General features: G+C 37.2%; 1 protein-coding gene across 1 annotated transcript in view; it reads left to right on the forward strand.

Annotated features, from left to right (window-relative positions):
• The window catches only part of WASHC5 (WASH complex subunit 5), a 29,049-nt gene extending 2,560 nt beyond the window's left edge, over positions 1–26,489 (forward strand). Inside the window, exons 3-29 of the mRNA XM_072851902.1 lie at positions 1,003–1,148; positions 2,240–2,324; positions 2,596–2,696; positions 3,618–3,810; positions 5,831–5,983; positions 8,540–8,653; positions 9,796–9,967; positions 10,854–10,981; positions 12,410–12,539; positions 13,642–13,754; positions 14,391–14,557; positions 15,197–15,272; positions 15,973–16,083; positions 16,201–16,341; positions 17,804–17,884; positions 18,553–18,654; positions 19,320–19,499; positions 20,210–20,334; positions 20,736–20,898; positions 21,615–21,717; positions 21,828–21,907; positions 22,941–23,044; positions 23,523–23,652; positions 23,775–23,871; positions 24,277–24,430; positions 24,693–24,780; positions 26,068–26,489. Coding sequence (XP_072708003.1) covers positions 1,003–1,148; positions 2,240–2,324; positions 2,596–2,696; positions 3,618–3,810; positions 5,831–5,983; positions 8,540–8,653; positions 9,796–9,967; positions 10,854–10,981; positions 12,410–12,539; positions 13,642–13,754; positions 14,391–14,557; positions 15,197–15,272; positions 15,973–16,083; positions 16,201–16,341; positions 17,804–17,884; positions 18,553–18,654; positions 19,320–19,499; positions 20,210–20,334; positions 20,736–20,898; positions 21,615–21,717; positions 21,828–21,907; positions 22,941–23,044; positions 23,523–23,652; positions 23,775–23,871; positions 24,277–24,430; positions 24,693–24,780; positions 26,068–26,124 — 3,294 coding nt within the window. The 3' untranslated portion in view covers positions 26,125–26,489. The remainder of the gene's footprint in view (positions 1–1,002; positions 1,149–2,239; positions 2,325–2,595; positions 2,697–3,617; positions 3,811–5,830; positions 5,984–8,539; positions 8,654–9,795; positions 9,968–10,853; positions 10,982–12,409; positions 12,540–13,641; positions 13,755–14,390; positions 14,558–15,196; positions 15,273–15,972; positions 16,084–16,200; positions 16,342–17,803; positions 17,885–18,552; positions 18,655–19,319; positions 19,500–20,209; positions 20,335–20,735; positions 20,899–21,614; positions 21,718–21,827; positions 21,908–22,940; positions 23,045–23,522; positions 23,653–23,774; positions 23,872–24,276; positions 24,431–24,692; positions 24,781–26,067) is intronic.
• Positions 26,490–27,428: the final 939 nt, after the last annotated feature.

Raw genomic sequence — 27,428 nt, forward strand, 5'->3', positions numbered from 1 at the left:
AAGAGATTTGAGATTTTGAAAACTCAGGCTGTTTACTTTGTGTATTTGAACTTCATAGGCAGTTTGGGGCCTGCTTCTACCCTTTGTTTTATGTAGGTATTTTGCACAAAAAGAAACTGAAGAGCATTTTTAAAACCACACAAAAATTGTCAGCTGGGTATTAAGCTTGATATTTTATTTAAATTCTATTTTAAGTTATTTTTATGGCGCTCGTGTTGACTAAATCCTTTTAGGCAATGATCTCATGCTATGCAAGTGGTCTGTGGAATGACATATTTTCAATTAAGTGTTAATAATATTTTCAGTTAAACTCATGATATTTTCATTTAGATGGTGGTGGTAAGACCAAATGATGGTTATGAGAAATGTTGACAGTGGTAAATGGCTAAAAAAGTTTGTACCATTGCTTTAAGGAAGTCAGGCTCTGCATCCCAACCATTCCCACCCCCCCCCCACGGTTGTTAATGGCATAGTTTCTGCATTAATTTGGGGGACTAGTGCTGAGCTAGATCCAGAGTCTGTAAAAAAAATTCTCACATCAGTCTAATACTTTCAAGCAGTTTAAATGTATGAGAAGGTTCTAAGCTCACCACTGTTTGTGAGGCCTCAATGTTATGGTTTCTAGCTGAGAAATCAATCGGATCAAATGTATAAAGGAAAAAATTCCAGCAGGGAGATAGTTAGCTCTACAAAAAACACACACTGGCTTCAGATGTGCTTGGGCTTTACCCAAAGCGTTAACTATTCTTTTCCATTGGGTACCTAGGATAAATTGTATTTAAAATCATTGCAGATTGTAACAAAGTGTAAAACTCATCTTTTTGGAATCAACATTCAATCATAAAGTAGCTTGGAAAACTACAGATCCTTGTTTTAGCAAGAAATGTTAATTCTGGTGTTGTGCGTGCAGTGGTGGTTGTACGTGTTCTGTGTCCTACTGAAGGGGTGTCAAATAGAGGTCAAAGTCAAATACTGTCTCTAAAGATTAATTTCTTTTCTTAGGGGCCTGAGACATGTGAAGGCAAACTGGAAGCCAAACCTGAGTTACTGGATTTAGATGAAGAATTTCGTGAAAACAACATTGAAATTTTGACGAGATTTTATCTAGCTTTTCAGAGTGTACATAAATACATTGTAGATTTAAACAGGTATGGTATCTTAAATACATGTGGATTTTCTTAAAAAATAGATTACTGTTTAGTCTTAATAATGAGAAGCTTTTTCCTTAGAGACCCAGTACTCTCACTGTTGAAGCATATTCATGTGCACCTGGAAACCTGGATTGCTGGAGCGAACACTAGCTTTTACTCCTGCTGTTGCTTACCAGCTTAATATATGACCTGAAGACACTTAACCACTCCACCTCATTTCCTCAATTGTATGTTAGAGCTAATTTTTCTTCTTTATCTTGGAGATTGTCTTGAAGATTTTTTTAATAAAAAGAGACTCTATATTATTGAACTAAGTTTTTTGTGGTCTTGCAAAATGGAATATCAGATAGGTTTTTTTCTTTAACTTTCATTGGCATTATTTTCCTGAACTTAATTTTTCAGTGGAGTTGCCATATTCTCAAGTTTGCTCCTCTTACCTGTAAAAAACAATATGAAAAGTTCATGAAATACTCTAAGAAAAAGTTCCAGAGAATCTTCAGCGTAAGAATTGTTTTTGTTATTGATCTTATATGAAAAGATTAATTAAAAGATTAAATGTTTAACATTACTTATTAATAAGTGGTGTTAATGGAAAATCCTTTAATAGGAAGAAATCTTCTGTTAATCAAGATGAACATACTCTATTTCTAGCTCTACCTTCCAAATTGCAATTGAGATAAATTTATGGTATTTCCAGGAGATATTTTTGAGGTAACTTGAAAATGATGGTTTTACTGATTTTTGGAGTAGAAGCCATCTCAGTACTCGCTTCTCAGGCTGTTGTCCATCTATGAGAAGATTAAGAGGATGTTAGCTGTAAGTTACAGAGTATCCTCTAGTGTCTTTCACATACACCATCAGGATGTGGATGGAGGCTTTTGCCAACTGTTTGGCTCTAGCTAGGAGTTCTAGCCTCTCATTTCATAGTAGAGCATCGCTTCTTTGTCTGAAAAACTCCATGCTGCTTGTACTAGGGAAATGTTCTGATGTGTCTGTCAACTTTCAGAGAAAATTGGCCAATTGAGTTCTGAGGACATACGATTTGAGAGCAAAATAGTCAATGACCAACTCTTTGTTATGATCCGTAGATATTTAGATGACCTCAATGAAGGAATTTACATTCAGCAAACATTAGAAACAGTCCTCCTTAATGAAGATGGAAAACAGCTTCTAGTAAGTATTGAACAGTTCTGTAATAGTAGAAAATGAACCAACTAGTTTAGTGCCAAACTAGACAAAGATTTAAATTTACTGAATGCGTGGAAATGCTATGACTCACTTTTAGGAGGACAAAGTCCAAAAATATACAGCCCACCATTTTTCATATTGTATTGACTACGTAGTTGATATTGGGTTAGTTTGCCAGTACGTGTTTGTCTTTACATGTTACTGCAAAATTGTATTTATGTGATTTCTTCCCTTCGTTCTTCCTTTTTCTAAACAGTGTGAAGCACTCTACTTGTATGGAGTCATGCTACTGGTCATTGACCAGAAGATTGAAGGAGAAGTCAGAGAAAGAATGTTGGTTTCCTACTACAGATACAGGTAATGTATATTGGTTTTCAGAAGCACTCATGGCTGAAGGGATGTAGCATGAAGTATATTCAGTTAACTAGGTTATTGAATTGAGATAAATGGAAATACCAGCAACTTTTTGACTGTCTGACCATACAGATAGACTCCGATAATTCTGCAGAGTTCTCTGCACGTCGGTAGAACTCCTTGCATTAGCCGGTTTTGCAGGTCTAGCTGCAAAACTGGAGCAACAGATTTTTCATGCTGTCACAATAGAAATTTGAAGTCCACTGACAAACTTGCGGCTAAAGGTTTAATGTTGCCAAGTGCCAGCTATGAAAGTATCACAGGTTCCCAAATGTGTGAGCAGATCTTGGTGAAAAGTCCTGAGTATCTAGATGACAAATGTATTGCGAGTCAGACATCTTGTAGTTACAGTGCTTGATTAGTCAAATCAGTAATGAGTTTCCAGGGTAGGCTGACAGCATCATTGTATGACAGTTTGGGTCTCAAAGGGTATCAGTGCAAATCCTTTCACACATATAAAAGAGGGGCATATCCTGTTCCTATGCTTCTTTGACTATGTTTATGCCTCTCAGTATATAATGAGAGAGGATTCCCTAACTCTGGAATGCAGAAATGGGGAACAAAAAAGAAAAAAAACCCAAGAACAAAACTCCTCTTCTGAATATAAAGCTACTTGTTTCTGTTCCTGAATAAAGTTCATTTTTCTGTTTGTGCTTTGTGTGCTTATCTGGGATTCCAGTATGGACATTTGTCAGTGTCCTCCTGTAATATGGTGAACATTATATTCATGAAGTAAACAACCAAAAATCTCCCAGACCTTAGTATCTGATCATTTTCTTGGAGGAAAGGCATGGTTACAAGGGGAGGGAGAAGAAATGGTTAGGTCATGCAGCTCAAGTTTTGTTCCTTTCTTTTGTAAAACAGTGCAGCCCGATCCTCTGCTGATTCCAATTTAGATGATATCTGTAAATTGCTTCGAAGCACTGGATACTCAAGCCAACCTGGAGCTAAAAGACCTCCAAACTACCCCGAGAGTTACTTCAGCAGGGTACCCATAAGTGAAACATTCATTAGCATGGTTATTGGCCGCTTACGGTCAGATGACATTTATAACCAGGTAAGTTACTGTGAGATAAGAGGGATCTAAAACTGAATATAAAATGGTTTCTCAGGTTAGTTATTCAACCATGAAGCCCAGAAAAAAATAAATAGCAGAATCACAGAGGTTGGAAGGGACCCCTTGATATCACCTAGTCAAACCCCCTGGCTCAAGCAAGGTCAGCTAGAGCAGATTGCCCAGGACTGCGTCCAGCTGAGTTTTGAGTATTTCCAGAGGTGCAGACTGCAGAACCTCTCTGGGCAACCTCCTGCAGTGTTTGACCAATCTCACAGTAAAAAAAACTTTATTTGATGTCTTTAAATCATAAATGGTTGGCCACTCTTAATAACTCTTATTCCTTCAGAGATTCCCATTCTTTTAGTTACTGCAAAGACATTCGTCATCCCTTAGTGGACAATGTGTTTAAAATGAAACACTAGTATCGCACTTCTTAACTATGGCAATTGTATTCATAAAGAAAAAGAACAAAAATTGAAGAAAAGTATGAGTATTGGCTACTATATTTACAGTCTCTTCCAGTATGACTCCCTTGAGAGATCTTTAACAAAGCGTTTGCTTTTGAGCAAGTTTCAGTCTTTAGCATGGACAAGCAATCTTATTTCTGTAATTATTGTCACACTTTTAGTGAATCCTGGAAAACTGAAGCGGTTTATAGATGCCAGAAAATGAGCATTTGAAGATTAATGAATGACTGTAAGAAATAAACAAAGGCTTAAGTCTTTAGGCAGGAGTAATAATTTAAAAGTAGGGACTTTATCGAAAACACTTTCATACTATGGACAGACTTATTAACCTTCAAAGGGGAAAAAATGCCTTTTCAGGTACTGTACTGTAAGAGTTTAAGTTGTGCAGCGCTCTAGAAACAAAAAAAAGAGAACTTAGCAAGTTGTGAAGAGAGTCCATTTTATGACATAATCTGTATCTCTGTTAAGAAATTGTGAACTGTTTGTGAGACTATGCTCTTGTAAAGTGCTTAACCTAGAAATCTTACTTAAATCAGCTGATATTTTGTATCAAAATTACTTTTCCTCTTTTTTATGTAATATTATTGGTTTATTGCCTTTGCATTAAAATAATATTACAATTTGTAATTTTTATTTTGTAGTGCTTACAGTTGATAATGAAAAACATCAGTGTTTCTATACAAAGCATGATTATAACCTATGTACTTTTTCCAAATGTAGTACAAAAAGTAGGGTGGAAATCTTCAGCTCAACCCAAACTAAATACAGCCTGTTTTACTACATTATGTTATGTCTGAGGTGTTATCTCCTTTGATACTTGCAGCTTATTATTGATGTCAGTGGGCAGAAGCCTCCTGATTTTTCTTACTAGTTTGAACACTTACCCTAATAAAATAACCGAACAAAATTAAAGAAAAATAGAATGTTACTAAATAAAAGCAGAGAGCTGTTGTCCTAATGACAAATCATTATGTCTTATTGAATATGATTTTGATGCCAACTTTTTTGTTAGCGTGGAGGTCTTTTAATGTATTATCCTATGTATTTTTTAAATGAAAATTCAGTTGATAATTTGAATCTTTTTGATCCTGCTGGTACATGGAATTGGTGAATAATTAAGTTATCTGCATCCTAATTGCCTCTTGCTTCAGTTAAATTAATACTTGTTTCTATCTGAGATTAACTAAACATACCCAGTTGTTATGAAATACTTATTTCTAACTCTGCTCCTTTCAACTCATCTTAAGCTCTTTGGTTCATCCCTCCTTTGACTCATTTACAGCATAGTAATATCTTACCATATCCTGTTAAAGTTAGCAGGCATCTACACAGTCAGCTTTTATATTCTGCAAAATAAATCTGGTAAATATGCTGCATGTGTAAGCATGTCCAGCTTACCCACAGATCCTCCTTGCCTCCAAGTATCTACCATACTCTTTATCTATCTATGTATCTATCTACCATACCATACTCTTTAATGTGCCCCATAATATTTCGAAGTGGTTTATGTTGCATTTTATTATGTTATGTTTTGTTTTCTTCCCTTTTCCTAGGTTTCTGCATATCCATTACCAGAACACCGCAGCACTGCCCTGGCTACTCAGGCTGCTATGCTCTATGTGATACTGTATTTTGACCCTTCTATTCTTCACACTCAACAAGCAAAAATGAGAGAGATAGTGGATAAATACTTTCCAGATAACTGGGTAAAAAAAAAAAATCCTGTTTTAAAACTGTTCCCTGGATTTAATGTTATAGGAACAATTTACCTTCTTTTTACAGTGTGCATTACAGAAAATAATACTGTCCTAAAACTAGAATAGATTCTTCTCTGGGGAAATTTTACTGTGTTCAGAATGAAATGGTCTGAGTCAAACCTTCTGGATAAGTGTGAAAAGCTATCCTTTAAAAATACCAGTTATTATCTAAAATAGTTAAATCAACCACTCTTAATACCATCATGGTAAAGTGAATCATAGAAAAATGTAGGCTGGAAGGTAATACAGGCATCTTCTAGTGCAATCTTTTCCTCAAAGCAGGGCTAGCTTCGAATTTAAATAAGGTTGCCTGGGCTTTGTCCAGTTGTTTTGAAAATATCTAAAATATCTACAGCCCCTGTGGGCACCTGTGGCTGTGCTTTATCACTCATGGTGAAGAATTTCGTCCTTCTATAAAACTGGAATTTCCCTTGTTGTAGCTTATGACTGTTGCCTCTTGTCTTTTCACTGTGCACGTCTGAGATGGCTCTGGCTCTGTGTTATTCATAACTTCCCTTTAGGTAGTGGAATACCACAGTCATGTCCCTTGGTCATCTTTCTTCCAGCTTAAGCAAAACCAGCTCCCTCAGCCTCTACTTTCATAGTCGGTCCCCGTCAGCGTCTTAGTGGCTTTCTATTCAATTCATTCCAGTTTGTCCATGTCTGTCTCATACTGAGGAGCCCAAATCTGGATACATTACTCTAAATGGGACCTCATGAGGGCTGACTAGATGAGAATAATCACTTCCCTCAATCTGCTGGCTACAGTGTGGCTGACATAGCCTAGTGTATGATTACATACACTTTGTTGTCATAAGGCTGCATGTCTGATTCATGTTCAGTTTGTGCACCAGGATGCTTAGGTCCTTTTCTGCAGAATTGTTACGTAGGGAGGCAGTTCCCAGATTGTGCCAAAACCAAGGGTTTGGTTTTGTCCCGAGTGCAGGACTTTGTATTTATTGTTATTGAACTTCATGTGGTTTCTGCTGGTGAATTCTACCAGCTTGTCAAGGGTGCTCTGGATGGCAGTCTTGCTCTCCAACAAATCCCCCTATAGTGATGTTATTTGAAAACTTGTTTAAGGATTCATTCCACGCCATTGTCCAAATAACTTAGAAGCAAAATCTGTCACTCTGTGCAATTCTATAGACGTTTTCAGATGCAGTGGTCAAAATGGAATTACTACATGTCTTGGTATTGAGATTTAGGATTTCCATCCAGAAGCTCTAGTCTGAAAAAAATGCTACCGAAATAGGCTGGCATGTAACAATAGAGTCCCCAGGTAGTCTATATCAAAGGGAATCAAAGAAACTATAAATTAATTTGTGTTTCTCTATTGGTTTCAAATTGTATTCTTCTGTACCGTAAGGGGAACAGTGAAGAAAGGAGGGAATAAACTGTAATAGCTGGCTATTTTAATAGACATTAGAACCAATCAGTTTCTGAAAAACTGCAAGCTTATTTTAGAAATGAGAACTTGACATTGTGAATTTTTGATTATGCCAGTGTTTTTATTCACTTGACTTCATAGTACAAACTGTTATTTTAAGACAACACGTATCTTCTTGTGATCAGGTATGGATGAGTTAGCTGCATCATACAGAATACTTGACTCTCAGGCTGGTTTCAAATCATTGTTAGCAGTTGAAGTGTAGCCTTTTGAGGAACTGTCATCCCCAGGACATAATGAGTTTCACTTCAACAATACGAGAGGGATCCTCATATCAGCAGACCAGTGTCCCATTTGCCTTTACTGGCTTCCTTTTTGACACTGTCAGAAGAGCTCAAAGGCTGACGGTGTCCCCCTAGATGTGATCACTCTAGGATGGAGGAATATTGGAGCAATAGTGTGACAAAGCTCATAATGCCACAGCTCTGTATATCCTTCGTCTGTCAGTAACCCAAGACTTCCATTTTTAATCAAGTATCTTATGAACACTTGTAAGTCAATCACAATTCTGTATTTTTAATTACACTCTTGGGCTAGGGGTCTGAAATCAGTTCATCTTTGCTCCTTAAAAATCACAGTGTGGAATCATAGTTTCCTTCTGTTTGTGTTCACCACAGAAGATGCATTACATTTCAATTTTAGCCTTTGGGCATTCTTAGACTAGGATTAATTCAGATTTTTTTTTTCCCATATCATAGTAATTTCACCAGTTGCTTTTGTCAGTCTACTGCATAGCATCATGGAAATGAAAAAGAAGACATAAGTTCATGGGGGGGGAAAAATAGAGGCCAAGGATCATACATAGTGACTGAAAGAACTGTCAGCTTGTTTTCAGAACTAGGCCTCTAGTTAACTGTGTGCCTTTTATTTCAAAGTCTTCTTACTCCTTGATTTCCAAAGTTGATGGAGCAAAAAGTACAGGTACCAAAAAAGTTTAATTGTCTTACATTTATACCCATGGCATATCGCTTTCTACTTCTATTGCTAAATGAAAAGTATGTATTTTTCTTAATAAAATGTAAGTGCAGCTTCTTGTTTTTTGCTTCCAATCCTAGGTTATTAGCATTTACATGGGAATCACTGTAAATCTAGCAGAAGCATGGGAACCCTACAAAGCTGCTAAAACTGCCCTCAACTACACGCTGGATCTTGCAAATGTCAAAGAGCAGGTATATAAGCCAGGGTTAAGTATTTCTAGCAAGATTTAAGCTGCGTGGGCATCTCAAGTATATTATATGACATCAATAATGCATGGGTCTTTTTTTCTTGCTGTAATAATACAATTTTTTGTATTACATTCAAGTACAATACTTTGAGTACATATTTTTGTATGTAACTTTGAGTTAAAAATACTTCAAAGTTTCAAAATCTGGTCTTCACAGCACTGCTTGTTTCACTTCCTCTTGCACTGTTTGTTTCCCCTAAAAGTTTCAGGGTTGTGACTTGACTGAATAGATGCTAGCACTCATTGCCATGTTGTTCAGTATTGGAATGTCTTAAAATGAATATAGCATTTGATCTTTCATAGATAACAGTTTTAGAAGTTACACATTTATGCTGACAGTGTGTGGCAGCCTCCCGAATTAATGGGGCGTCCCAAATTAAATAAACAATAATCTGGAAAAAGCATCTGATTTAAGAGTGATACTGGAATATTGTATGATGCAATGCAGTTAGTTCTTTTTATGTGAAATCATTTTTTCCATGCCTAAAAAACAGTGAGTAATATTGAGTTGGTTGATTGTTTGCCCAATCAACAAATCAATTGACTGATGATAGCTAAATGCTTCCTTAGAATCTGACCCCAGTGCTCAGGAAAGAACACACAGAAGTGTCTAATTAGGAGAACTGTACTATATATTGTCTAGTAAACTTAGGGAATATGAGCAGACATTTTTCCTTAGTCTTTAGGGAAGAAGTTTGCTAAGTGGAACTGACATTTAATTCATAACAAGTATTTCCATTTTGGAATAGATTGTTGTTGTTGTTCTTTCTCATTAGGCAATAAAATATTAGTACCATTTTTTAGGAATGATTTCTAGAGAGTACATAAGTGAATACAGGAAGTTTACAAGTCTGCATTTTTGAAGCATTATGCTTCCTGTGTAGGCTCTTCGGTTTAAAATTTAGCTTGCATCCTTTGTCATGCAGTTGCAGTGTATGATATTGACTACTAGTAATGATGATAATTTTTATAGCACTTGTTTGATCTGTGTACCCTTTAAATTCTTCGGAAGCCACAGTCACATTGTACATGATGTATTCCGTTTGAGGCAAGGATTATATTGATGCAAGCTTTGTATATTCTAAGGCAAGCAGATATGCTGCAGTCACTGAGCGAGTGCATACTCAGGTGCAGCAGTTTCTCAAAGAAGGCTGTCTAAGGGAAGAGCTGGTGCTGGACAATATTCCCAAGCTGCTGAATTGCCTGCGAGACTGCAATGTAGCAATCCGTTGGCTGATGCTTCACACTGCAGACACAGGTAAGACTTCATGCTAGACTTTTATTACAGAGCTGTCAGTCCTGCTATACTGCTGCTTCATGTTACATCCCCAGGGAAGTTCAGTGTGTGCTGCTGTTGAAGTCAGCAGAGTTTCATCTACTGTTTTCAATAGATTGTTGAGCTGTTCTCTTGCTAACAGTCTCCTAAAGTCTTCGGCTGAAACAGCACACGTGCATTTCCTTAATTCTTGCGAGCTAGACACAGGTATAAAAAGTAGGAGGAGAGGTCATGATCCTGTTGAATACTACTCTGCAGAAAAAGTCTGGGAACTTTATCTTTTTCTGCCTTGCCACTTAAAGCATCATTCTGGAAGTTCTACCTAGCACCAAAAGGAAAGCAGTAGCCAACTTCTCAATATCTTAGTAATTAATAGTATAAAACCAAGGTTTTTATTCTGTTGAATGGAAATTCAACTGAAACTGTTGAATAATGTCTCTGACATGAGTTTGGGTCTGTAAACTTACCTATTTAGACACTCTCTTGGGTGAATGCTTGTGCTGTCTTTGGGGCTTCTTGGTATGTGAGAGGGCTTCTGTTACACCTCCATGTGTTTTCTGTAACACCTTCAGAAATTTTGATCTCTGGGCTTCTCAGTCAGGTGTACTAAATTCACATTTAGTTTGCAGAGGCCAGCAGAAGTTTTAAGAAGGCTGAAGCACCACAGAAGCCTTAATTATTTCCTATTCTAAGGAAGGTTTGTGCAAGGGTGGTGAGATCCATGTAAATGGAGAACAAGTGGGGACTTATATATCAGAGCAAAATGTTTTTGCTTTCAAGCTATTAAAAAAAAAAAGTCTATTTACAAAGATTGAAAAGCTTGGCCAAATTCTGTAACAGTGGAGAAATGTTGTCTTTCCATTTTCAGCTTGTGATCCAAATAACAAACGTCTTCGCCAGATAAAGGATCAAATTCTCACAGACTCAAGGTACAATCCCAGGATCCTTTTCCAGCTTCTTCTGGATACAGCTCAATTTGAATTCATTTTGAAAGAGGTAATGTACTGCTGCTTTCTTCAGCGTTTTCCCCTGAATGGCAGAACAGAGCTGAAGACTTGAATAGCAGTGGTACATTTACTGCACAGTCCACTTACATAACGAACAATTATTTTGATTTGTTAATTGTGAGTTTTCTATAGAAGATTACAAACTACTATTGCTTGGAGGTGACTTTTGCAGTCTTCTCAATAATTGGTAGTTTTCATTCTTACCCAACGTGTTTACGTTTACTCAGAATTTTGCATGAACATCCTGATGACAGGCATAATAAAATCTGTTGAGGAAGCTGCATAAGTTTTTATCCTGCCATATTTCTCTTTTTCAGGCTTTCTTTTAAACAGAGACGAAAGCCTATATATGTTGAGGACAAGCTGCTAAGAAAACTCTTACACCTATGTATGAAGTTCTGTCATTTCTAAAAGATTCCCCATTAATGCTCTGGTACTAATGTGGTGGAATATATAAGAGTATGCTTAACTTCAAGTACGTGCTTTTTTGAATTGGGTTTCTCTGCACAGGCTGAGATGACTATGTGAAGTATAAGTCATCATTAGACCAGAGTCTTCTAGGATCTCTAAGCTAAAAAAAGTTACTGGATATTTTTATAAGTGACTAAAAATCAATAATATCTGCATCATACTGTTTTTTAAAATTCAGTTAATTTCTGTCACTGTATGTCCATCTGTCGTGGTTTAGCCCCAGCTGGCAACTAAGCACCACCCAGCTGCTCACTCACTCCCCCCTGGTGGGATGGGGGAGAGAATCAGAAGAGTAAAAGTGAGAAAACTCATGGGTTGAGATAAAGACAGTTTAATAGGGAAAGCAAAAGCCGCACACGCAAGCAAAGCAAAGCAAGGAATTCATTCACTGCTTCCCGTGGGCAGGCAGGTGTTCAGCCATCTCCAGGAAAGCAGGGCTCCATCACACATAACGGTTACTTGGGAAGACAAACGCCATCACTCTGAACATCCCCCCTTCCTTCTTCTTCCCCAGCTTTATATACTGAGCATGATGTCATAAGGTATGGAATAGCCCTTTGGTCAGTTTGGATCAACTATCCTGGCTGTGTCCCCTCCCAACTCCTTGTGCACCTGGCAGAGCATGGGAAGCTGAAAAGTCCTTGACCAGTGCAGCAGCAACTAAAACATCTCTGTATTATCAACACTGTTTTCAGCACAAATCCAAAACATAGCCCCATACCACCCACTATAAAGAAAATTAACTCTATCTCAGCTGAAACCAGGACACCATCACACTGGCTGTACTTCTTAGTGTTTTCAATTTTGTATTTAATATTCTGGCAAGATCTTGAGGTTATGTAGTAATCACTGTAAGTCAGTTCCATCTGTTTTCAGTATTTTATTTCATCTGTTGTAGTATGCCTTCTTACCAGTTTTGTAAACCAAATGCTTCATTTTTCAATAGATGTTCAAGCAGATGCTGTCAGAAAAACAAGCAAAATGGGAGAACTATAAAAAAGAGGGATCTGAAAGGATGACTGAGCTTGCTGATGTCTTCTCAGGAGTTAAACCTCTTACTAGAGTGGAGAAAAATGGTAATTATTAAAAACTGTGGGAAAACAAGTAATTTTATTTTTTTATTTCTAAGCTGATACCAAAAGAAAATACATGAGGCTAATACTTATTATAAGAAAAGTTTTAATCTCCCTCAGCTGCCACAGAGGTCTCTTACATGCTGTCTTGTTTAGGTTTTCTGCATATATTCCATATGTTAGTCATATTTAGGTACCTAATATTTAGATGGCCATATTTTTTAAAATATTTTTTATCACTTTATTCAGATATGCCAGATAAGACTATGAAATGCCAGTTCACTTTTCTATGTATAAAAAGTTCACGTTACTGTACTCTGTGTACAAAGGAGTGCAAAGATCATGCCCATTAAATATGGGGATGGTTTAACCTCTCCTCTCATTCTTTTCTTAGCTGTAACCTGGTTTTCTGTTGTACCAGCATTTTTTGAAACCTTTTTTTACTTCTCATCTGCACTGAGTGGTATTCTCCAAGGACTTAAAGGCGTTGAATCTGTATTTCTCTCCAAATTTCTTGCTCTTTTTTTTTGAATACTTTTTTTTTCCCCCCCCTTGAACTGGTGTAAGAATAAGAATTGTAAATCACTCTCTCATTTGGTCAGGAGCATTGCGTAAAGTGTCAATGTAAGGGCAACATTTGTGATCAATCCAAAACAACAAAACTTAGAATACAGGCAATTTTCGCACTTGATTCCACTTAAAGGCAGAATCACCTACTGAAATATTTCCCTTTACCTTTTTGATGTCAGCAAACGTAGCTAAAACATAGAAATTGCAACTGCCAAGGCAATTAACATTGTAAAACAGTTCATAAAACACAAATTTATGATTTAAAGGGCTTTATCATCTTTTTACAGATTTTATAATGCTCATTTGTGTTGGTAGTTGGTTTTTTTAATGTTGTATGTGAAACTTACCTGAGCATTTGCCACTTCACGAGTTTGCATGTTGAACGAGTAGAAATGTAAGAGTAAGATTAAAACTTTTAAAATAATTTCCTACATGTATAGCTTTGTTTGTTTGTTTTGACTAGCAAGTTCCCTGTGGGTTTTTTTGCTTATCATACATGCAAAGATTTGATTAAATTTTTCTTGTTCTTGCATAGAAAATCTTCAAGCTTGGTTCAGAGAAATCTCCAAGCAAATAATGTCTCTAAACTACGATGATTCCACTGCAGCAGGCAGAAAAACTGTGCAGCTAATACAGGCACTGGAGGAGGTATGGCAAAGAAATTTTGAGATAAATGACCTCGTCCTCTTGAAAAATAGCGTTTGATACACATGCACTGACTTCCGATAGATGAGTTACAAAAAAGATCTGCATTTTAACAATTGTTTAAGTCTGTAGATCTTTGCAGTTTTCTATATACAGTCAGCAGGACTTGTTTATAGACCTTGTGATTGTAAAATAAGGGATATAGCATGAAAAATCATGCCACCTGCAGCTGAGGATTAGTAGAGTTTTTCAAAGAAATTAATTCAGTATTAAATGTTATTTGGTAACATTGCTCATTTTATTAGAAATTCTGAAAATAAATTCATTTGAAGCTAGAGAGGGTAACTTGAAAGGCAAAATAAAAATATCCGTATTTGTTATGTGTACATTTCTTCTACTTCCAGGGTATAAAAGAATACTCAGTATGGTGTTTCACAGTACACCTCCTCGAGTAACTTTGTGAAATTTATTATTTAACGCACTCTGAAGTAGGCCAGGATTTGTTAAGAGTCTTGCTGTAATAACATCCTGAATAAATATGTCAGTTTAGTGATTCTATTTGTATTGCTGTCCTTAAAGATGAACAGAAACAAAAGGGGTGGTTTTATGGTGTTGGTTTGTTTTGTTTTTTAAATATAGGTCCAAGAGTTTCACCAGTTGGAAACTAACCTTCAAGTTTGCCAGTTTCTGGCTGACACCCGCAAATTTCTCCATCAGATGATCCGAACTATCAACATTAAAGAAGAGGTCTTGATCACCATGCAGATAGTTGGTGATCTTTCTTATGCTTGGCAGTTAATTGACAGGTATCTTAGCAGGAGCTTTTTCTTCTAAATCAGTCATGATTCGTGAAACTTGTGGGAAATAATATGCATAAGTATTATTAATACTATAAACTTTCAAATTTAAAAACAATCTTGAACCCATGTTCTATCAGTTGTTGAGTATATTTAACTCTCATCAACTTGAATAAGAATTAACAGCCATCCTTGTCATCTTGTTAGCTGCAGGTTAAGTGATACTGTAACTTTTTACTCTTTATCCTGTTCTAACTGTAACAATTTTGTTAAGCTTCTATCTCCAGCCTTTAGCCTAATTAAGTGTTCTCCAAAATACTGGAGTTCCTGTTTCAACCAAAAACAAACAAGGAAAGACAAATATTAGAGAACTCCTTTTCCATGGTGTGATTTTGCTGAGCTGCTACTTAATTACCTTGGCTCTTAACACTCCCTGATGCCCTCTTCTTTTGCCCCACCTACCCCTTAATGTTACAGCTTTTTCCTAGCCATTATCTCTTCAGACTAAAATCCTCCTTTAGTGAAGTTCTTTAGTGATCTCCTGTGCCACTTCTAGATTACACTGATGCTGGTGACATATGATTTAAGAGCTGAAAATAAGAGTTTAAGGGGAAGAAGCTGATTTGTTTTGTTTGTTTCCTACCCCAGCTTTACATCTATTATGCAGGAAAGCATACGAGTCAGTCCATCTATGGTAACTAAACTCAGAGCCACTTTCCTAAAGGTAAGTATGAGCAACAGTGAATGTACTTGAACGCTGCACGTCAACCAAAGCATTTGTTAAATAGGCCTTAGGGCTGTCAAGTCACAAAAGAGTCAAAACTTCCTTTTACCAACATTTTCTATATCCAGATTTTTCAGACTGTATTAAATTAACTCAAGGTTAGTTTTAAAGAAAATAAAACCAAGTTATGCATGTCTCTTTATGCAGCCAGTTATATTGCTGCTGTTAGGCAAGTAAGTCTCATCATCCAGCCTCTACTCATTACAGGTATTTGCTGGAGACATTGGTGCATAGATGGGATCCTCTGCATATGTATTAGAGGAAGCTGAAGGAATTACAAAGGTTAGGTTGGCTATGCCCTTTGTCTGTCATGATGAAGATCTGGCATCAGATGAAAATATTCTCTGTAGAAGTAAGAATGGCAAATAGCACGGGAAGGAGTGTAAAATTACAATGAAAAAATCTCTGATGCAACTGGTAAGATTTAAAAACAATGAATAAGGGGAGTGTAGCGTTATAGACTGTTGGACTTCCTTGACTTTTAACTTTTTTTTTTTCTTTTCTGTTGGCAAACCTGATGTTGTAACACTGCTCTTTAGAAAGAATCTAGTGCTTTGAGTTGTAGGTTAAGAGAGTTCAGGCATGCAATTTATATTAGAAAAACAGACATGTGAAGTTAAAATGTTGACTTTATTTCTAGCTTGCTTCTGCTCTTGACTTGCCACTTCTCCGCATCAATCAAGCAAACAGTCCCGATCTTCTCAGTGTATCACAGTATTATTCTGGCGAATTAGTTTCCTATGTTAGAAAGGTAGGCATTTGAAGAGATGTAATTGTCTTGTTCTCTAATTACTTTTCCTTAATTGAAGATTTATTATTTTTAATGAGAATATACTGACTATGTTTGTTTCTTCTCTCGTTTACAAAGGTTCTACAGATAATTCCAGAAAGCATGTTTACATCTCTTCTCAAAATTATAAAGCTTCAGACTCATGATATTATTGAAGTGCCTACTCGCCTTGATAAGGACAAGCTACGAGATTATGCTCAGCTTGGACCACGATACGAGGTGCAGTTAAAATAGGGAATTCTGAAAAAGCTTATCTTATAGGTGGCCAACTTCAACCAAAGTTTAAATAGGTACAGCTCCATAGAGTTACACTTGTAACAGTGAAGTTGGGTTTGTTGACTGAGTAAGAACCAAAATTGACTAGTGTTATCATGAGTATACCTTAGGTTTCCTGAGGGTAGATGAGTAACTTTTGCTCTTCTGTTTGTAAAAGTTTAAACTTTTGATCTTGTAGAAAAGAGGAGGAAAATTAAATATATTTATAAATGAGGGTAAAGATTTTTGGATTTATCTAGGTGGGGGAGGGGAAAGACCTAAAACCCAAGTCTGAAATTAAGCTTTCCACATTTGGAATACTTGTTCCAGGAGAAGAAGATTGAAGACTGAATAAGCCAGCAGTGTTAAGCTTTTTGCTGCCCTCAAATGTGAAGGCAGGATGGAAGCACATTGATTTCATCAGATAAAGCTGCTATTGCTCATTGGCTTTTTGTAGGCTTTTTTTTTTCTGTACTGTTATCAGTCTGGAACAGTGAGCAAACATTAAAATTATTTGGTTTTATTTTTAATGGAGGAGGATGAGGAGCAAAAACCTGAGTAGACCAGTAACTCTTTCCCTCAAAGAACGTATCTTTTGTCTCTCCAATTATCAGTTAAGATGCCAGCTTTTTCCAGCAGTTTTTGCCAAAGTGCTCACTAGTTAGGAGTTTTATATAAACAGGCTGTGGTCTTGGGTTAAGCTGACGTTCAGACCTAAACACTAGGTTTAGGCTCTCCCACTAAACTTTGTAAAGACAGTTTTTTGTTGGGTTGCAGGGGGAGGAGGGAGGCAAGGATGGAGGAGGAGGCAGTATTCAGTAATATTTCTTTTATTTCAAGGAGGTAGAGGGGAAACTGAGCATCTCGCACAAAAGCTTTTCACTTTTGATTTCTGTAGAATTCTAAGTCTGAACCATGTTGTCTCTATTCTATGTTGTAAATGTCTTAAAGGCAAAAGACTGGCTTGTCTGAACTCTGAGCTTAAGGATGCTCACCTAATAATTTAAAATTAAGTGAATGTGCTACTGTATCAAATCAGTGGAAATACTGCTGGAAGCAGGCTTTATTATGGAATAACTGCTTCAGGCTGTGTCCCTAGCCTGCTCAAAGGGACCAACATAGAGTTTTGTCCATGATGTTTTATACATACATGATATAGCCAGCTAGGTCTTTCCTCCCATGATCTCTGAGAGTTATCTGTTCTTTCCTACTGGTAACATACCTATATTGATCTAATTAAAAGAAAGATTATTATTGTACTATAAGTAAGTCTACAACAAGATGTAAAATTGAAAGTATATTAGTGGATATTACTTTAATCTAAAATAGGAAGCTACCACTGGGAAAGATTTCTATCTTTTTAGAGTAATTTTAGAGTAGTTTATTGAACCACTTCAATAAATTGTATTTTCTCTTTCTTTTAAAGGTTGCCAAGCTAACCCATGCGATTTCAATCTTCACTGAAGGTATCCTCATGATGAAAACTACTTTAGTTGGTATCATCAAGGTAATGTTCCATTATTCCAGTAGGAAAAAGTAATTCAGTAGCAATTAGCACTTTAGCACAGATATTTCAGCACATTAAGCACAACGTCGAGAAAAGATAAAAAGACAAGAAAAAATAAGTTTGCATACAGATTTTCAAACGGCAATGCCTAATTTGGCATTCAGATAAGAACTGTATTATTTAAGGTTGTTAAGAACCTGCAGTCCTCATTGTAAATGGATTCATCAACCTTAATTGATGCTCTTCCCCCCCCCCTTACTGGAAAATGACTGCAAGCTTTTCTGAAGAGCCGTTTCTTCCATTGGCAAAGAGTGTTCTTCCTACATTAAGATACCTCTTTCAGGACCAGGAGCAAGTATTCTTGAAGAAATATATACTTCTTGATGCATACTGGCTTCTCAGAATTGTATGACATTCTCAATGGATCATTAACAAATGTTCAATATGGGAACTACAAACCTTTGCCATTCAACTTAAAGGAATCATTTATTATCTAGCAGAAGTATTTCAATATTTATTCTTTGAACAAGCACTGGTGGGCAAGTGCATCTGTTAGCAGTGCTCTCCAATTCATCATAAGTATTTAATATCTGTCTTGGTACAAACAAAATCCTTTATATTTTTTTATACCTTTCTGACTTTAAGAGAAAAATGTTTCTTCTACTTAGGTGGACCCAAAACAGTTACTAGAGGATGGAATAAGGAAGGAGCTGGTGAAACGGGTAGCCCTAGCTCTTCACAGGGGACTCATCTTTAATCCTAGAGCCAAGGTATGTAACAGCTTGATTTGATTTTATTTTTTTATGTATCTTGGGTTTGCTGGGACCTCTTTTACTGTACTACCTTCTAGAAAATAATTCGTACTTTTCTGTGCAGATTTCCTTTTTGTAAAGTAGTACACTCTCTGAACTTCCTAAAGGTTTTTTTGGAATGCCTTATTTGATGTTAAAATGAGTTTATAAACTGGTAAGAGTACATAGAATTCAAAAACATATTTTTATCTTTTGCCAAGTGTCCTGTCAATTCTGAGTTCACAGTTCTGTCTTTGGCTGTGATGACTGATGACAACACATGATATGTATAAGCCAGGTAAACATAGAAAGGCAATGACAGAATAAGGAGTGTGAATCCTTATTTTGATCCTGTCCAGATTCTTGAGTCTCCCAGATCAATCAATAGTACCACTGAAGCCTAAAATAAACATTAAAAGCAGGAGGAAAAAATATTTAGTAAGAAGAATTACTTCAGATACCAAACAATCTTTGATAAATTTCTCAGCCCTTTTCAGTTCTGTCTGGAGTATAGTGAAATCCTCTAGAGGTTGCTGTGTAAAGAAGCATTTAGAAGCCTTTTACATTTTCTTTGTATTCTGCCTGTTCACGGTTTTGGTTTTGGGTTTTTTGTTTGTTTTTTGTGTGTGTGTGTGTGTCTGCAGCCAAGTGAACTGATGCCCAAACTGAAAGAAATGGCAGCTACAATGGATGGATTCCATCGATCATTTGAATATATCCAGGATTATGTCAACATATATGGTTTAAAAATTTGGCAAGAGGAAGTGTCTCGTATTATTAACTACAATGTGGAACAGGAGTGCAATAACTTCTTAAGAACAAAGGTGCTAGTAAAAAACAAGAATGAGTAAAAAGTTGATAAATGTCTTTATATTTGGATGTTAAAGTTTGTGACTGATGGAGCATATGTACCCCATTGTGCACAGTCCATACTGTTGTGACTTCAACTAAATGTGCTAACTACTGTGTGAAAACTTTGCCCTCAGCTTTTTCTGAATTATTTCAGCATCCCCACTGCATTAGTTGTACATAAGAAGAGCAAAGTGCCCCAAACAGAATATTTTAATATCTCTTGCCAGTGAACAATATCCTTCCTCTCTTTCTCAAAGAAAACAGAAAGTAACTACTGAATCACAGTAGTCTCTCTTTATCTATTGTTAGCCATGAGAACTCAGGCTTAGAAAGATTGCAGTAATTACCAGCTCTTTTTGTGATATTTCACAAGTGGTGGAGTGAATAGATCTTAAATTTAGCTAACAAAATGGTGCCTAGTCTTACTGCAGAAAGGAGCAGATGGAATTCTCACCAGGATTGTAGGTAGTTCTCTCAACCTCCACACTTATCTTCTGCTTGTTCTTTGTCATAAGGCTCATTCTTCTCTTTGCTTTATTCTGTTTCATAGTGTTCTGTGTGTAATTTACAATATTGTTTTACAGTGTACTACTTTTAAATTAAACAAAAGGAATAAAATTTCTAAGTGAATTAAAAACATGCAATGGTAACACTGCAAATTACTCTAAAACTTATTTTTCAGATTCAAGACTGGCAAAGCGTATACCAGTCTACTCATATTCCTATACCAAAATTCACACCTGTGGATGAATCTGTAACATTTATTGGTCGGCTTTGTAGAGAAATCCTGAGGATCACAGACCCAAAGTAAGTACGGTGTGTCACAAGCTTGTATTACAGCACCATGCATTGGATTGCTCCAATTCCACCAAAACAAAAAGTACAACAAATAGTTTTTCCTTAGCTGTCATATCACCATCTTTATCTAAAACCAAATTTACCCAATCCATCCTGTACATTTTAACTATTAGTCTAGAGAAGTTGTGATTTTAGTCTAAGAAGGAAAACGGTGTCTTACACAAATAGAGGAGAGAGACGCCAGGGAAGGGTGACAGAACCCTTGCGGAGAGAGGAGTAACTAAACATCACCTGAGATACTTAGAGAGTCTTTCTAACCTCTGCCTGAACAAGATAACTCATTACTCAGATTATCACAGGAACTGTCTGCAGCTTATTCTGAAGTAGTTGTTTGTTTAATTTTTCCTCAGAATCACGTGCTACATTGACCAAATGAACACCTGGTATGATATCAAAACTCATCAGGAAGTAACCAATAGTCGTCTCTTCTCAGAGATCCAAGATACTTTAGGTACCTTTGGTCTCAATGGTTTAGACAGGCTGCTGTGTTTCATGATTGTAAAGGAACTGCAGGTAATTTTTGAATTTCGGTTTCTCAAGGTCACGATGCTTTTGTTGTTTAATAACTCCTAGTGACATAAAAAAATCTGTTAATTTTTGAAATGGTAAATTGAAGTCAAAAGCATTTGAAAAATGTGTATTGAAACCCAAAGGTAAGAATTTCAGTTACAGATATAATTATGGAAGTTGGTACTCTTGAATAAATGGTGCTGTGTAACGGCAGGTTATGTGTTACATTAAACCGCGGTTTGCAAGGAATGCCTTTTGAAGGTGTACACTTTGTGTATACTTAAAAGTTGATCTCAGGTCAACTTCTATTTTTCTGTCTAGATATCAACAAAGAATTAGATTGTTTAGGTCTACCATGATATAAATAAGGTGTAAATTCTGTGTAATTACTTTTTCCCTAATACCTCTATGTGAAACCAAGTTTTGTTGTTTTCTGAGAAGAATCCAGTCCTAGCCTGGTTAAAAATTTTAAGGAAAATAAGTATTGATGAAAACAGTTCTTCCTCAAAAATTTAATTAATCGTTGTCTACAGTGGGTATTACATATTGATGAGGGGGATCTGCTAATTGTCCTAACACTGATTAGCATAACTCAGAAAAGCACAAAGTCTAACTACAGAATTCCTCAAGTCTTCATCTGTGTTAAAAAATCCCTGCTGTTAAAAAATGTGGCTCTTGTGCATGTGCGAGGATTTTACTTACTTCTTTCTTTTATTTAGAATTTCCTCAGTATGTTTCAGAAGAATATATTGCGTGACAGGACAGTACAGGATACCTTAAAAGCACTTATGAATGCTGTCAGTCCTCTCAAAGGAATAATAGGTAAGGGCTTACTGGTTAAGATGGAAGAAAGCCATTGTCTTTGTACGCTTGCATTTATTTCTCTTCTTCTGTGTTCTTTTTTTAATGCCTCACCCTTCTTCTTTTCTCAGCAAATTCAAACAAGGTTTATTCTGCAGCAATTGCAAAAACTCAGAAGATCTGGACAGCATATTTGGACTCCATAATGAAGGTAGGTTTACGTGACAGTGATACACAGAATTCACTCTAGGCTCTTTGGTTATATACTTTAATCTGCTTATTCTACAATGTTGTATTATGTTGCCCTGGAATTCTGTAACATCACAAATGAAGCAGGCCTGGACTTGCGAGAGCTCCTGAGCTTTGTTTGTATGGACAGCTCACATTCCACAGTGCTTAGTGCTGAGAGTCCTATGTAATAGTTTGCCAAAAATGGAGTCTGGCACTAGAGATCTGATCTGGGAAGACCGAGTTAGTGCTTAGTATCCGGAGCTCTGAGACTCCCCACAGTGCCTGGTGAACATAACATACCTAAGGCTAAAGTTTGGAGCAGCAGCATTTCCTGAACTGGCCTTGTTCACGCAGAAGGCAGTCTACCGTGCCAAAAATTTAAACAAGCTATCCCATTAACGTGTCTCTTTATCTTGTCTTTGTAATGATATTTTGTGACCCATGTTTTTCAGAGTGCTGTGAATGTTTGTTTATGTTACTGAAAAGAAGAGGAAAGGTCAGGGAAGGAAGGGGAAGGTTGACTGCAACAAGCCTCTCTGTTGGTTTTTATCCCTGCCTTTGCTGGCCCTAAGGTCTAGGGAGAGGTGGGAAAAAGAGTACAAGCATTTTCACTGACCAATGAAAAAAACCCCAAGTAACTGGGTTTTTACACCTGTTACCTTTTTAGTGCCCTTTTCACACTGCCTGTATTTGCTACCATGAGCTATGTGTAAATTTTGAGCGCTGTGGATACTCCTCTCCTTTGACTGCACTGCACAGTTGGGGTCTGTCAGTTCTGACTGCAGGCAGTCTGAATCAGTGCTCTGTTACCAAAGTGAGGAGGTAGCTCCAACCACTATGTATGTCCCTGATTTGGGAAGCCCTAGAAGGGCTGTTAGGTGTAATGAGGACTTTGTGTAATCTCTTTAACTGTAAATTGTTACTCATTAAGTTTTTCCATAGTTTGACTTTACTCTTCCTTCCTTGAGTTCAGTATAACACCCCACCCTTTTTTTGTTTCTTTGTTTCAACAGGTTGGTCAGATGCAGATCTTAAGACGACAGATTACCAATGAATTAAATTATTCCTGCAGGTTTGACTCCAAGCATTTGGCTGCTGCTTTGGAAAATCTCAATAAGTAAGAAACAAAATGTGCTGAAGAGCTGCATGTATCACTGTGATGTAATTATTATTTAACTCATCAATCCTTAAAATCCAAATTATGGCAAAATACGGAGTCTGATTGTATTCAGGTTTTTGTTGATGAGTATTTGAATTTGAACCCAACAAAAACATTAAAAATAAGTAACTTGGCAAGTAATTTGTATGAACATGCTGGTGGACAATGCAGCTTCTAATTGCATTTGGTTATACCTGGATTTGAGGTCATATTTGGATGAGAAGTAAGAACAGTGAAAATGTGTGGTGCTGATTTTGAAACAAATATGATGTTTATAAAAAGATATTCCAAAAATGTGGTTTACTCTTGCTTGTAACCATTTATAGGTTTTGTGTCTTTGAAGTTTTTAAATTAATACGACATGTGGCATCATGTAAGGTTTATTTGGGGATAATTTAAATAAGTATTTCATATAATTAATTTATTTTCCTGTTAGAGCAATACTGGCTGACATCGAAGCGCATTATCAGAACCCATCGCTACCTTATCCTAAAGAAGACAACACTCTTTTGTATGAAATCACAGCTTATCTGGAAGCAGCTGGCATTCACAATCCATTAAATAAGGTCAGGCTTACATTCCAGTGCTCGGTACAGTTTGCTTTTTCTATTTTATTGATTATTAACAGAGAAAAAAATTAATATGTGGAAGAACTGTGTTCCTCTTTTTTTTTTTCCCTCTCCCTCAGATCTACATAACAACAAAACGTCTGCCGTATTTTCCCACTGTCAACTTCCTATTTCTCATTTCCCAGTTTCCGAAACTTCAGTACAACAGAAATTTAGGTATTGTATAAACCGTTGTTTGTCTAAATCTAATGAAAACCTATGTGAAATTATCTGTAGAGCAGATAGTAAAATTATCTGAATAGAAAATACTCAGTTTCTGACTTTAGTCCTTTGTGTCCCAGCAGGTTTGTTATAATATTGAAGCCAAATACAATGGAGCAGGAAGCAGAATCCAAACTCCTGACTTTCTTATTCCATTCTATGTCTTAGTTAATATCTTTAAGCCATTTGCTATGGAAGAAATGCAGTTGTTACATTAGGTTTTAATTTTCATGTGTGGGCAAGCAGAAGGGGAGGCACAGCAAAAAACCTCATGAGAGTTTATTATGTCAGTTTGCCTCTGCTGTAAAGAATATGTTCTGTTTTATAAACGTGTTGCTTTGGGGGTTTTTTTCTGTGCAGGAGTGGTGTGCAAGCGGCCAGCTGATCAAATTGACTGGCTTCCTTTAGTTCTGGGACTTCTTACCCTGTTGAAACAGTTTCACTCAAGATACACAGAACAATTTCTGGCTCTGATCGGTCAGTTTATTCGTTCAACGATGGAACAGTGCACAAGGTATCTGTGTTTTACTTTTTCCCTAAGTATCACCTCTGTGAAGAGGACTTCAGTAGTATTATCACTGCTTTTCCAGCATGTTTTTCTAGCAGAGTATATGTATTTGGCTAAATATAAGATTAAAATACTATTTCGTTTTGTAATGGAATCCCATGGTACCTAGTGGAAACGGTGTTATTTGAAGACTGGCATTTTCATGTAATTTTATCCAAATAACCGATCAGCTAGTAAGAGTATGATCTTCTTGGTGGTTTAATTTTAGCCAGAAGATACCAGAAATGCCTGCTGATGTAGTGGGTGCCCTGATGTTCCTGGAAGATTACATTCGCTACACAAAGTTACCAAGAAAGGTAAGGAAGAATTCCATGTCTCCCATATGGAGCATTGAGCAGGAGTCCTGTTCAGATGAGCTAAATCTTGGTTTATGCTGTGGTTATGTACTAGCAGTTTGATCACACATACCTACTCTGGAACACGGCATCACCTATAAACAAATATCCAAAAAACTGGACTTGTTAACCATGTCCAAAAAGCGGTATTGACCCTTTTCAGATGTTCTGTACAAGATTGCCAAAAGGAAATACAGATGAAAAATGTCACCTGATAGGAATGGGTCATAATGAATTATTTTACCCTGTGTTACAAATTGTGTTACTTGTGTACTTTGTGTAACTATTCCTATACTAGTCATAGTATCCTTACAGAAAAATTATTTTATAGAAAATACAGAGGGGATACAAAATATAGAAAGGATTTCAACTTTGTGCGGATTTGAGAAGAGTCTGTTCCATTTAATCTTCAGAGAGCGTGTACATTGCTGGGGGGCTTTCGGGAAGGGAAGAAATAAAATAGAAGTTCTGAGATGTTGCAGAATTAAGTAATAATAAACTTAGCAGTATTCTAAATGCAGGGCAAAAAGCTAATTAGCAAGTCTAACTTTTGGTGAAACACCATCTCCAGTCCTTGATTTCCTTCCCTTCCCTTCCTGCCAAAGCATGGCTTCCCAGGCAGGTTCTTTGTTTCACGTGCAAGGGAAGTTCTGAAAGTCTGGGCTTGTAGAGAGACTTTATTTTAAGGTTAAATGCAACTTAACTGCATTTGAAGATGATACATTATTTATATGTGGTATTAAAAATAGGTCATTATCCTATTTGCTATAGGCTATACCTCAGTGATTCTTGAATAAGCCATTTCCCAGCTAATACTCACAACTAAAAGAGAGAGAGATTCTTCCAGTTTCTCTCATCTTCCGAGCCCACAGTGCAATGTAGTAGAAAGTCCCTGTGTCAGCCTTGCAGCTGATGTATCCGGTACCTGTGCCAGCTTCTGCTTCAGCCTGGTGCTGTGAGGAAAAACAGCAGAGAGGGTGTCAGCGTTCCTCCAGTCTTACACAATACCTGTGGTCCCGGCCATTCCTCACAGCCCAGGGCTTGCCCTACCTGCCTGACATGGTGTTCCTTCCTTGCTCTGTGCACCAAGCAAGAACACATCCAGGAGCGCGTCCTAAAGCCGGGGTGCTTCAGGCCAATAGCGTGTGTGCTTGGCTCATAGATGAGGTGTGGTTGTTTAAGGGATGAACAGAGCACACAAATGAATAATGGAGGAAACACCTAACTGTCCCTTCCTGTTCACTTCAGGTTGTTGAAGCACATGTGCCTAGCTTCATTTTTGATGAATTCAGAACTGTTCTGTGAATATGGAGAAGGACCGAGTCTTTCCCCCAAACCTGAAACGGGGAGTTGGGGACTGAGGATGAGACAAGTACAGCTTTTCAGAACTGTACCTTTTCTGTGCTTTAAGGCAGTACCTACAACTGCCTCTATGAAACATAACCATCAGCACTAGTCTATATAATTAACACTTGTTTAAATCTTGGCATGATATGCAATTTGTATCTCATCCAAACAGTGTATATTTTGTACTGCACATTATAAATGCTCTATGTAATTGTTTATGTATAAATCATTTAGTTTTTTGTTCTGAATAACTATTTGTGGAAGTTTGACTTTTGTATCACAAATGAACAATGAAATTAGAAATAAAAGTGTTGGATAGTTGGCCGGGACTGATGATTCCAAAGTGTCAATTTTCCTGTTAAAAGAACCATTACTGAGAATGAATATACAGTGAGAAGAGGTTTGGTGTCTGCCTCTGTACTACAAAAAGTTAATTTTCCTCTATAGGGGACAGAAAAATAATTAAATAGCCATAGCTGAAAAGTCCTGTCATGCTATTTACAGACACAAACAATTCTCCTGATGCAACTGTAACATGACTAACGTATTCATGTAACTTTGAGTCTTGGTGTGGAACCTTTTACACCTGGCATAATTTCTTGATAGGGGCTGCTGTGGGAAAGCCAGTGGGGGATGTTATTCTGTCACTGAGACAGCTTGGTGATTATCAGACTGGAAAAGAGGAGGCAAAGGCAACAGCTGGAGGGAAGGGTTACTGAGAAAGAGGCGTTTATGGCACTAGGACAGGCTGGAGCGGCTTGGTGGCAAATCGAGTCCTTGTTTAAGAAAGGAAGAGCAAAGGAAAAAGGGCAAGGGCAAAAGCCCCAGGACACTGGTCCTAGCCGCATCACCCCCTGCTCTGCAGTGAACTTGCATCTTCCTCACCTGCCCTCAACTACCCCAGCCTTTTTCCCTGGAAACAAGAACAGGGAATGTGCAGTCCCCTTCCACTGCAGCTGGTGACAGGATCGGGCCAGGGGGGTGGCTGTCCATGCCTTCCATTTGTGCTGCATTGGAGCCAGCATAATAAGTAACAGGTTAGGGCCCTGCTGGTTACCAGTGCAGAAGCAGCCCTAATTCACAGAAGTCAGTCCCATTACCACAAGAATAAAGAGATGAATATTAATTAATGGGGGGGAGGGGGTGTTGGATCAAGAAGTTTTTGTAATCTTGCAAGTAGCAGGGTACCCCCAGGTTTTGGATTGAGTGAGGATTACAAGAGTGCCTGAACACATCACAGGGCTTGATCTGTTAACAGATTG

Source organism: Ciconia boyciana, chromosome 2 (assembly GCF_034638445.1).
Source record: "Ciconia boyciana chromosome 2, ASM3463844v1, whole genome shotgun sequence".
Taxonomy (NCBI): Eukaryota; Metazoa; Chordata; class Aves; order Ciconiiformes; family Ciconiidae; genus Ciconia; species Ciconia boyciana.